General features: G+C 37.1%; 1 protein-coding gene across 7 annotated transcripts in view; it reads right to left on the bottom strand.

The window, feature by feature from the left end:
- The window catches only part of ARAP2 (ArfGAP with RhoGAP domain, ankyrin repeat and PH domain 2), a 172,944-nt gene that overhangs the window by 139,184 nt on the left and 21,127 nt on the right, over positions 1 to 12,633 (bottom strand). For all 7 annotated transcript variants that reach the window (XM_079783129.1, XM_079783126.1, XM_079783128.1 and 4 more), the window contains 4 exons: positions 5,674 to 5,732; positions 3,976 to 4,052; positions 3,150 to 3,241; positions 1,046 to 1,399 (listed from right to left, as the gene is read on the bottom strand). In XM_079783129.1, coding sequence (XP_079639255.1) covers positions 1,046 to 1,399; positions 3,150 to 3,241; positions 3,976 to 4,052; positions 5,674 to 5,732 — 582 coding nt within the window. The remainder of the gene's footprint in view (positions 1 to 1,045; positions 1,400 to 3,149; positions 3,242 to 3,975; positions 4,053 to 5,673; positions 5,733 to 12,633) is intronic.

Genomic DNA, 12,633 nt, shown 5'->3' with positions numbered 1-12,633 from the left:
TGAGGAACATTTCAAATAAATATTGCAAAAAGACATCCAAAATCAAAATGCCAGAAAACCATTCTAATTAAACATAATCCCTCCCCAAAGATTTCTCAGTACTATAAAATGCTTAAGGGACAGAAGTTTCTTCATAAACAGAAACAAGAAGTCTGTTTTAAAAGTATAATATTCAAGGGACTCTGACCTTCTGTGCAACTTACGAAAATCAAAACAATCTATACTAATAAAAGGGTAATATGCTAATTAGACTGGGAGACCGGACATCTTCCTACAGTCTGACTTCCTTCTGGACAAAGCCACGGTGGTGGGGGCCAAGGCAGAGGCGGTTAGGGGCGATCAGGCCAGCAGGGGAGGGCAGCTGGGGACCATGAGGTCAGCAGGGGAGCAGTTAGGCGGCGATCAAGCCAGTAGGCAGGCAAGTGGTTAGGAGCCAGCGGTCCCAGATTATACAAGAGGGATAACTGGCAGTCGGACATCCCCCGAGGGGTACTGGATTGGAGAGGGTGCAGGCTGGGCTAAGGGACACCCCTCCCCGTGCACGAATTTTATGCACCAGGCCTCTAGTATATCAACAAGAGTGAAGCCCGAAATCTAACAATGACGTGTTTTCCCTTAACTACAATAAGCTTTGTATTCCCAAACAGAACACTGTTATGAGATGTGCAAAAGCCAAACAGTGTGGCCTGAGTAATACTAACTCAATCTGTGTTGTTTTTCTTTGCTACAAATTAGGACACAATAGTGAATTTTGGTGCAAAGTTAGAAAATAACCCTAAAATTCTAGATGTGAAATCATAACTTCCAGTTTTAATCTGCTTTTTAGCACCTTAACCCCTCATTCCATTTAGCACATTCCACAGGCTTCTCTTAAGTCTAAACAATAGCATTTGCAAAAGCATGTTGAAAGTCCAGAAAAACTATCTGTATGCATGGTGAGGAGGGGTGAAGGAGGGGGCTAGTAGCAACCTAGCAGATTTAGAAATGGATAAACTTGAATTTTTGAAAATATGCTACTTATTAAAATAAATGAATAAGTACATACCCTTGAGGAGAGAGTTTGTCTAGCCATCCCGATTTAACCTTCCTTGCAGACGACCCATAAAAGCAGGCATAAGGAGATATTGGACTTGAGGAAATTACTGATGAATCAGCATTTCCACTTGTTGAGCTTAAGGGATAACTGTGCCTATTAACAGGATCCAAGTTCAATACTTTTTGAGTCCTGGTTTTAGATGCCTTTGAATTTTTTCTTTTTAAACTCTGAAAGCATTCTTCTACTGTTGAATATTCTGAATCTGCAGCACAGCCAGTTGGAAAATTGTTTTTGTCTTCTCGAGGTATCCAAATATCTTCCACTTTGTCTTCACTTACATTCTCCTTCCTGTTATCATATATGCTAAAGGGAAAAGAATAGTGTAAACATTTCAAAGTGCTTATGTCATTTAAGCCATCGGTTATTTTTTTACATTTATAAACAACCCATCGCAGAAATTTAAGTCCAGGGAAATCTTAGCATTCAATTAATCCACCTGATAATTTTTAAAATTCTTCCAAGAAAATTAAATACAAATCTCTCATTATCCTAAGACCTATTTGAACACTATTAGAAGTAGTATATTTTTTCTTGCGGATCATTTAATCCTATCTGTTTATTTGGGGGGTTGGGTAGAGGTGATGAGGATGGAGACTGGCTGTATTCTTTGCAACACAATTTAAACATATGCACCAGCACCATTAAGTGGCCAGCCCAACCTCTAGTCCCTGGGCAACATCACGAACGACTAACTTATGTTTTTGGAGATCTTTCTTCTGAACTCATTGCCTCTTCTTCGACTCTCCACTCCCAGGACCTCATGTTCCATTACAATGTGATAGGACAGGGAGTACTTCTGACTGACGAGAGCTTTAGTATTATTTTGCAACACTAATGAGGAAGAAGCAGACCACACTGCTAGCTAGAAAATGAGAAAGGGTCAGGGTTACACTAAGAAGAGCTGTGTAGCATCTAATATTTACTGGAACACATTCATAATAGCTAAGCATATTGCTATACCTTTCAGGAATGACAAAACAGAGTCACTGAGTAATTTATGTATAATAAAACCCATAACCCATAAAGGAGGTTTTTTCTAATCAATAAAACATATGTTTAGGGGTCCAATTACATTCTTCTGGATACAGTGTTCTAAAAACAGTACATTTCCTTAAAGAATGATTTAGCCTGGCCCTTTCCACTTTATGCATTATAATAGGGTCCTATCCAGTGCTTGCTGAACTAGTATTTCAGTATCTTCCTTAAGTTTTAGTATTTTCCTTATGTTTAGTTTCAACTTATAGAAGGGAAACCCACAACAGTGTTAGCCTTCGGAAAAAGAAGGATAAAACAGAAGATAAAACAAATGTTAAGCAATGAACCAGTATACCAAGTCCTAATAGAGCGCTGAAAATAAAATTTATGTTGGAGCTTTAGAAATTCTGATTAATTCCATGTGTGATCCAAATAAGTGGGTAATGTCAAGCCACTTGTCAATGCTGAACGTCCAATAAAAAGATACTAAGTTACATTTGTGAAAACTCATGTAGAGTTTTTTGCACTGCTCCTTTCTCCTTCATATTAACTAACTTCTTCTAATCCTTACACTGCAATCAGAGTCCCACATATTTGCCACATTGGGAAGGGGAGAGTGGTTTCAAATTAGAGGAAGACCAAAGTAATCTGTCACAGAACACACTTGATTTACAGACTCTAAATTCAATTATTAAAACGAGTTCTGCTATCGACGCATGCAAAAAGAAAAGATTTGATGCGCTAGCTGGTGTGGCTCACTGGCTAGAGCACCAGGCCATGCACAAAAGGGTCGAAGGATCAGTTCCTGGTCAAGGGCACATACATGGGTTACAGGTTTGATCCTTGGCCCCAGTCAGAGCACGGGCAGAAGGCAACCAATCGATGTCTCTCTCTCATAATGATGTTTCTCTCTCCTCCCTCTCTTCCACTCTCTAAAAATTAATGGGAAAAAAATATCAAAAAAGATTTGAACTTACCAATGTAAACTATTTTCTTAGAAACATAACATGAGCAAGAAGTCAACATTGTGTAACATTTAATTCAAAAGAATTCATCATCATTTGTCATGACTTCATACCTTGATTTGACAAAAAAAGAGTTTCTTTCAGTTGTTGCTTTCCCTTTGAGTGTTTCTTCATGAGCCCAAAACTCATTCCGTATAGACTTTTTCTATTAAAAAAAAAATACATACAGTGTTTTTAGGGTTTCAATATTCTACAAAGATCCACAATATCTGGGTTTAATTTTATAAACCAAATATCTAATTGCTTAGATCAATTTTCAGTAAAAACAATCTAATTAGGAAGACTACATTAAACAGTAGCCTTTGGATGCCTTTTTCAAGAACGAATTTCAATCATTAGTAACTCATCATTTCAAGAAAAAAAAACAAAAAATAGAATATGCTAACCAAGAATAAAATTTATTTACTTTTACTTTCCCAATATTTTTTGTCTTCTAACTTCTTTTTTATCATGACCAAGAAATAAAATAGCAAAGAGCATAGATATTGAAGAGAAAAGACTAAAACAGAATAATTAAGATATGTAACTAACTGGAAGTCTGTATTTGGGTATAATGCAAAGCACAATCGGGAAGGGTGGGGAGGGGTTGTTTGCTTTTGCTTTTTATGATTTTTTCTTTTTTTTTCCCTAAAGTAACTTCTCTTGCACAAAACTTTGAACACACACTAACCCTTATTTCTGAAATCAAACTAAAAATTTGTTTTTGTAATATATATTTAAAGGTAAAATTATATCATGATTTTACAGAATAGAATTTTACTGACTGAAAATTTCATTCTTCAGCATAACAGTCTTCAAACAGCATATAGGAAAATGAAGCAGCAAATATAAACAGAAGAGTAAATAATATGAAAAAAAATTAAAATGAATGGAACAAACCTTGGAAGTTTCTAGTCTCTGGAAGAGAAAGGTCTCTCCATAAGGAAAGATGGAAGATGAATTCTCCTCATTTGAATCTTTTGGGGAAATTATAAGATGAAAATGAAAAAATGTAAATAATGGGAATTATTGTTTTTTTAAAAGGCATGTGTTTATGTTAAAGCAGTATCACAACTTAAGTTTTATTCTCTGAGAGTCCAAAATTATGCTCATAATTCTTAACCCCAAATAAACTCACCCCATGGTCTTCATGATGTAGCACTCACTATATATACCCCTCACTTGTACAATAGTAAAAATTTACTATTTCTTAAAGTGTGATGTGTCAGATCTATATGTCCTTGCTAACCTCTAAGATCTACATTAATATAACCAAGCACATTTCCCACTGTATACAATGGAAATTGTCATGGTGTCATTTTTTTCCTTTATTTTATTTTTCCCATCATTGTTTCCCCCCCCCCATACCTCTTCCACCTCCACCCACACACCCCAAAGTATGATGCCATTTTTAATGTTAATCCTATATAATAAAAGGGTAACATGCAAATTGACCCTAACTGTAGAACTAACGGAAACGACCAGTCGCTATGACACACACTGACCACCAGGGGGAAGATGCTCAACGCAGAAGCTGCTCCGTGGTGGTCAGTGCGCTCCCACAGGGGGAGCTCTGCTCAGCCATAAGCAGGGCTGACAGCTGCAAGAGCAGCAGCAGTGGCAGGAGCCTTTCCCGCCTCCTCAGCAGCTCTAAGGATGTCCAACAGGGCTGCCAGAGGGATGTCTGACTGCCAGCTTAGGCCCGATCCCCCAGGGAGCAGTCCTAAGCCAGCAGGTGGATATCCCCCGAGGGGTCCCAGATTGCGAGAGGGCGCAGGCCAGGCTGAGGAACCCACCCCCACCCCACCCCCCCCGCCAAGGGCACAAATTTTCGTGCACCAGGCCTAAATAAGAGAATGGTATTAACAGCAGATAATTAATCTTAATTCTATTATAACTTTCAATAAGTGATTATTAAAAATTCACTAGCAGAACAACTAGATGTTATAGGACTCAAAATACCAGAATCCACTTAATATAATCCTTCTGGTTCCATAGCTACTAATACATCTGTAAATAAATCATTTCAAAAGAACTGCCACCATCTTTGAATTACACCAATCTACAAGAAAGAATTCTCAACACTTTCATTTTCTGATAGGGCAAAACGATTTTTAAAGGCTCAGTAGCAAGTATTTGTTTGCCATCTTATTGTTGAAGGTTCCTGAACTTGTGAAAACAGAATTTTCAGAAAGAAAGAAAAGCCCTTGTCAATGATCAATTCACCAGAGCGATGTCAGCCCTTTCCTGTTACCATGGCAAAAATTACTTTCCATAAGCTATGTTCTATAGCTCAAACTGTCAGAAACCACTTAATTCAGTTAAATGCCTTCAACTGTGGCTAATGATAAATGAAGCCTGTATTTAAAAAAATCTTTTTACATCACCATGTGCAAATTTCCAGGTGTCTGTGTGTCTATTACTGTCTTTCATTCACTCACTTTTAAAGGTGTCTGAAGTAGTATGAACCCTAGCAGAGAGTATTCCCATTAGTCCCTATTCTCCAGGTGGGCTGCCTTCTCCATCATGATTTAAACACATTTAAATCCATCAAATGAGTGCTAATGATTTACAGAGACTTGAAATGCTAAGACTCACTGTGCTGTGTCACCGATTTTCCAGTTGAGGTAGCACCATTTCTTCTCTCACGGAAATAGCTTAAAGGAAAAGGAAAAATAGGTTAAAATAGATATGTAAAAGAATTAATTATAGAGACATACATTCTTTTAGTTAGCAAAACAAATATTCAAAAGTAAATTTTATTTTAAATAAACAGAATGGGCAAATTCTACAAATGTGTTTTTCTGAATAGCGTCAAGGAAGAGATTTCAAAGAATTTTACAAGTGTTTCTCATATTCATAACTCGCAAAAGCAAACATATTTGCCCAATGCTGGTATGAACATAAAGTAATTTCAAACCCCATCCATACCCATCTGAGAAACAATTTTTCTAACTAGATTTCAGTATATATGTAGTATTTTTGTCATTAGTTTTATCACACTGAATAAAAAGCCTGCCTGACTCTATGAGCACAATATCAAAATACACAGGACTTTTTTTTCTCAAAGATCTGATAGTCTTGGGGGAGAGACTTTACAAGCAATTAGTTAGTATACAACCTAAAGCAAGCCAGAGGAAAACACTGTGGAAGCAGATGATAATGAATACCTACCACAATATGAAAGACTTCTATCTAGTTTTCCCTCTAAATGTAAAGATCTGGACACTGTCCTCATATACTTATCTGTCTGAGTAACTACAAGCAAGTAAATAATAAATAAAAAAAAAGAACAGAAATCCATAAAATAGAATATGAACAAAATTTAAGTGACTGGAACTGAAATCTAGTTCTTTGAAATGATCAATAAAATTGATCAACCTCAGAGAAGGAAAAATAAAAGAGAGACAGAAACATCAATTACCAATATCTGGAATGAAAGAGGGAGCATCAATACAAATCCTACGGACATGAAAGGGATAACTACAGATTACTAAGGAAACTTTATGCCAATAAATAAGATAAAATTGAAAAATTCCTTGAGATACAAATTAGCAAACATGACACAAGAATACATAGAAAATCTTGATATCCCTATATCTATTAGAGAAATTGAGTTTAGTAATTAATCACCTACCCACAAAAAACTCTATGTCCAGGTATTTCATTGAGGAATTCCACCAAACATTTAAGGAAAAAAATGACACAAATTCTACATGAACTGTTTCAGAATATAGAGAAGGAGGGGTACTTCCCTACTCATTCTTAAGTCCAGTATTACTGATACCAAAACGGGTCAAAAACAAAACTACATATAAATGTTAGATAAATAGTCCCCATGAACATGAACATGAATGAATAAATAATTAAGAAAAAGCAAATCAAATCCAAAGAGATATAGAAAAAGGACAGCCCCGACTGGGTGGCTTAGTTGGTTGGCCTGTCATCCCTTCTACCAAATAAGGTTGTGGTTTGATATTTTCTCTCTCTTTCTCTCAAATCAATAAATATATCATATCCTTGGGTGAGGATTAAATAAAAAAAAAGAATAATATAAGCACATGGCAGGAAAGCAAAAAAGAATAATATAAGCACATGACAGGAAATAAAATATGTTTAACATGGAAAAATCGATGTAAGTCACCAAATTAAGAAAATATGGGAGATAAATCACATAGATCCAGAAAAAAAAAACACTTGACAAAATTCAACATCCACTCATGAAAAAGACTCTCAGCAAACAGGAATAGAAGGAAACTTCTACAACCTAATAAAGGGCATTTATGAAAAACCTATATCATAATTAATGGTTCAAGTCTGAGTGGCTTCACCTAAGATTGGGAGTAAGGCAAGAAGGTCTGCTCTCCCACCTATATTCTCCTTATTTCAGAGGTCCAGACCAGTACAATAAGACAAGAGAAAGAAATAAAAGGTATGCAGATTGGAAGATATCTTATAATTAAAAGGTATCCAGGTAAGCCAAAAATCCTAAAGAATATACTAAAAAGCTTCTCGAAAAAGTAATTCTAGCAAGGCCCAAGGATAAAAGGTATTAATACTTTTAAAGTTCAATAATATTTCTAAATATTAGCGATGAACAACTGAAAAATAGTTTGAAAAGACAATTTTCATTGTGAAATACTAAGGGATAAATTTATTAAAATATGAGCAAGATCTGCACATTGAAAACTATAAACATTGCTGAGAAAAATTGAAGAAAATCTAATCAAATGGAAGAATATATGGAGAACTGAATATTACAAAGACACCAATACTTTCTATGTTAATCTATAGAGTCAATGCAAAAAAGTTAGAGGTGAGTGAATGTGTGTGTGTATGTGTGTGAGTGTGTTTGTGCACATATGTATGTAATTTGACAAGTCAATTCTAAAAATTTATATGAAAAGGCAACATACCAAGAATAAATAAGAAACTTTAGAAGAACAGACGAGAAGGCTTGCTCCACCAGGTATCACAATTTATTATAAAGTTATAGTAGTTATACACTATCTTACCTAATAATAGACAAACATGTAAATTGACCATACCTCCGTTACGCCACCAGCCAATCAGGAGTGATATGCAAATTAACCCAACAAAGATGTCAGTTAATTTGCACACTCAGGCACTGAGTGCCAGGGGTGGAATGCAGGCGTTCTGCCCCACCCCCGGTCTCTCAGGGCCTCTGGGCAGCGTGGGAAGGCGGGGCCAGAGCAGAAAGAGGCAGCTCCGGGACCTAAGCAGAAAGGGGCTGGGCCGGAGTGGAAAGGCGGTGCCGGCAGCCAGGGAAAGGAAAGTCCATTCTAGCATGAATCTTCATGCATCGGGCTTCTAGTGTTACTGATAAAAGGATAAATAAGTAGTAGATAGCTATAAAGACAGATATAAAGTAGAATAGAGTCCATAAACAGACCCAATTTTCATTAAGACAAATATGTCAATCTTGAGCAATGAGGAAAGCATGGTCTTCTTAATAAGTAGATCACTCGGATATCCACACAGTATAAACAACACTTCATGCCTACCTCAGACTATATATGGAAACCAATTCAATGGCAGATTATAAATCCCAGAGTGACAGGCCAGACAAAGCTAGAGGATAAAATAGAATATCCTCATGTGACTTAAGACACAAAAAGTTCAACCCTAAGGGAAAGTATTGATAATCTGAATAAATTAAAATTACACTTTTATTCATAAGTCACCATCAAGGAGTAAAAAAGCAAGAGGTAGAAAAGGAGAAGATATATTCAACAAAAGGCTTATACACACAGTCCATAAATAAATTTTAAAAATCATTATGAAAGGCAGAAAATGTAATTGAAAGCAATGAACAGAAGAAAAAATGGTTAAAATCCTTGAAAAGGCCCACACAAAAGAAGATATAAGCATGGTCAATAACCAATATAAACATTAAAAGGTGCTCAATTTTGTTAGTCATCAGAAAGTACAAATTAAAATCACAATAAAATATCACTATACACCCACTTATACACACAGCCAAATGTGGTAGAGGGTCTGAAACAAAAGGAACGCACAACCACTTTATAGGAACAGTTTTGCATTGCCTACCAAAGTGGAAGACAACCATATCCAATAACACTTGGGAGCAATTTTACTCCTAAGTATATACTCTACAGACATGCACCTATAGATATGCTCCAAAATAAATAAATCAATAAAACCACCCAACGTATGTCCTCATGTGAATGAATAAACAAGTTATGGGACACGCACACAAATCAACAACAGAAGTAACAAACTGACATGCAACAATATGGATGTGTCTCAAAAACACCATGCTGAGTAAAAGACACCAGATACAAAATATTACTTGCTATATGATTCCATGTATATGGAATTCTGGAACAGGCAAAACTGACACAGGGAGATCAGTAGCTGCCGGATATAGAGAGTAATTTTTTGCAAGTGGACAAAGAGATTTTTTAGGGCGGAGTGGATGAGTGACTGAATGTCCTATATCTTGATGTGGTAGTGGTCATACAGGTATATATATATTTTCCAAAACTCATCAACAAGTATACTTAAAATGAGTCTATTTTATATGGAAATTAGATATAAATCTGATTTACATTTGTCTGGAAATAATTTATATATGCACTGTATTATTGTATTTTTAAAAAATTATACAACAAAACTATATTGTTTGAGGCATACTTAAGAAGTAAACTTTTTTTTTTTCAATAAATAAAGTAATTGATATTTAAAGTCAAGATAAAAGTTGGCCCTCGACAGTTTGGCTCAGTGGATAGAGTGTTGGCCTGTGGACTAAAAGGTCCCAGGTTCGATTCCGGCCAAGGGCATTGCCCGGGTTGCAGGCTCGATCCCCCCAGTAGGGGGCGTGCAGAAGGCAGCCAATCAATGATTCTCTCTCATCATTGCTGTTTCTATCTCTCTCTCTCTCTTTCTTCCTCTCTGAAATCAATAAAATACATACATATTTTAAAAATATATAAAAGTTGTCTTTGGCAGGGAGGAGCATACAAGTTTAACAAAGGATTACAAAATACTTCACCCTTATTTGTTCATTATCTCCAGATTCTTTATACTGTTATACAGCTATAATTGTTTCCTAAAATTTGTATGTTTCTGGCACATGCACATATTAATGATTTGAACCCTTTAGTAGAGCAGCACTCAAATTTTCTACATATTTGGTAACTTTCTCTGATAATAAATATTGCTAATTCTTATGACCACTTACTATATGCCCGAAATAGGTATCAGAATTTTACATACATATGTAAAATTTTACATAGATATATTTGTACATATATATAGTCACAAATACCCAAAGAAGTAAAAACTATTATTATCTGCATTTTAAATAAGAAAATTGGCATATAAAGCAGTTAAGTAACTTTCACAGCTGATCAGTAACCAGCAGGATTCAAACCCAGGCAGCTCAGCTCCATAACCTCTATTCTAAACTACAGTGCTTAATAGTGTCACCTTACCGAAAAAAATACACAAATTAGAAAGATTTTGAACTATTTTAAGTACATCCATTAGTGGTATTTTAAAGCATATTTTGTTGGTTTTACTATTAGTCATAAATTATAAAAAGAGTTGTGATCATTTTTTATTTCGATATTCAATATCCACCTGCAAGTGATTACCAACTCTACCAATCAAGTTCACTTGATCTACTGCAGCTGAAAGATTCACTCAATATAGGAAGCAAGGTGTTTTGAAAACTGGTGATTAGCAATTTATATTCTTATGTATCTACGAATAAATTATCACAAGCTATTCTATATTCTAAAACCTAGTATGCCCAAAGCATTATGTTAGGGTTTTATATATCTACATCTCACATTTCATTCTCACAACAGCCCTATAAGGTAGGACCAGGTGTCCTAATCGTACCAATAATGAAAAAGGAGGCTCTCCTTGCCCAGTCCCACAGCAAATAAGAGGCAAAGCCAGAAGTCAAGGTCAAGTCTGTGATGAGAACAAAACCCATGTTCTTTATTCCTTTCTGCCTTATTATTTTCCCACCAGTTAGCCTGGAAACTGCAGATAGCTTTTAAATTTTAAATATAAAGCGTGGTTAATCTGTGAAATTTAAAAACCCATACAGAAAAGCAGGAGTCATCATCCTTCTTATCATTATGCTTTTGTCATCTTGGTCAAGTTACCTAACAGCTCGGAGCCTGGTTTCCCCATTTATTGAAGGAGAATAAATATTGCGGCCTAGGAATATTATGAGAATTAATGAATTAATGCACTTAAAGGGCATAAGTTGTGCCCTATACAAGTACAATGCAAACATGCAGCAGAATGACCCAATCATTATTATTTTTATTAGAGGCCTGGTGCATGAAATTCTACACTCAGCGGGAGGGTGGTCCCTCAGCCCGGCCTGTGCCCTCTCACAGTCCAGGAGCCCTTGGGGGATGTCCGACTGACGGCTTAGGCCATGGGAGCGGGCCTAAGCTGGCAGTCGGACATCCCCCAAGGGATCTTTAGTCCTGCCGCGTAGGCAGGAGAGGCTCTCGCCACTGCCGCTGCACTCAATAACCACGAGCCTGGCTTCTGGATGAGCAGTGCACCACCTATGTTGAGCATCTGCCCCTGGTAGTCAGTGCATGTCATAGCAACCGGTTGTTCCATCGTTTGGTTGATTTGCATATTAGCATTTTATTATATAGGATTAGAGGCCTGGTCCCTCAGCCCAGCCTGTACCCTCTCCATTCCAGGACCCCTTGGGGATGTCTGACTGCCAGTTTAAACAGGCAGTCAGACATCCCTCTCACAATCTAGGACCACTGGCTCAGAACTGCTCGCCTGCCTGCCTGATTGCCCCTAACTGCTCACCTGCCTGCCTGATTGCCCCTAACCCCTCTGCCTGCCTGCCTGATTGCCCCTAACTGCTCACCTGCCTGCCTGATTGCCCCTAACTCCTCTGCCTGCCTGCCTGATCGCCCCTAACCACTCACCTGCCTGTCTGATCGCCCCTAACTGCTCGCCTGCCTGCCTGATTGCCCCTAACCACTCACCTGCCTGTCTGATCGCCCCTAACTGCTCGCCTGCCTGCTTGATTGCCCCTAACCACTTGCCTGACTGCCTGATCACCCCTAATCGCCTCTGCCTTGGCCACCGCCCACCACTGTGGCCGCCTCTGCCTCAGCTCCCACCACCACAGCTTCATCCAGAAGGTCATCCAGAAGGACGTCCGGAATGATGTCCAGAAGGTCATTTGGCTGTCCGGTCTAATTAGCATATTACGCTTTTATTATTATATATTAGAGAAAATAATGGTTGATCCTCCTGGTAAACTTTTAAAGCCCTTAAGAGAATGAACACACTTCATCTGTAATAGTGAAAAAGTGTCAACAACCTAGTAGGAAAATAGGTTTATTTCTTTTAATAAAATACTACACAGGAGTTTTTGCACAAAATAATGTGCATCAATGCAGACAAATATTAAAAATAATACTAAATGAAACACCAATATAGAATAACTTCAAAAGAATAACTGATCAAAGAGAATCCCCATCATACCTACTGATGCTATTTTTTCACATATTTTTA

Source organism: Cnephaeus nilssonii, assembly GCF_951640355.1.
Source record: "Cnephaeus nilssonii genome assembly, chromosome: 1".
NCBI lineage: Eukaryota > Metazoa > Chordata > Mammalia > Chiroptera > Vespertilionidae > Cnephaeus > Cnephaeus nilssonii.
The sequence above is the reverse complement of the archived record's forward strand: the minus strand, read 5'-3'. Positions and strand labels throughout refer to the sequence as shown.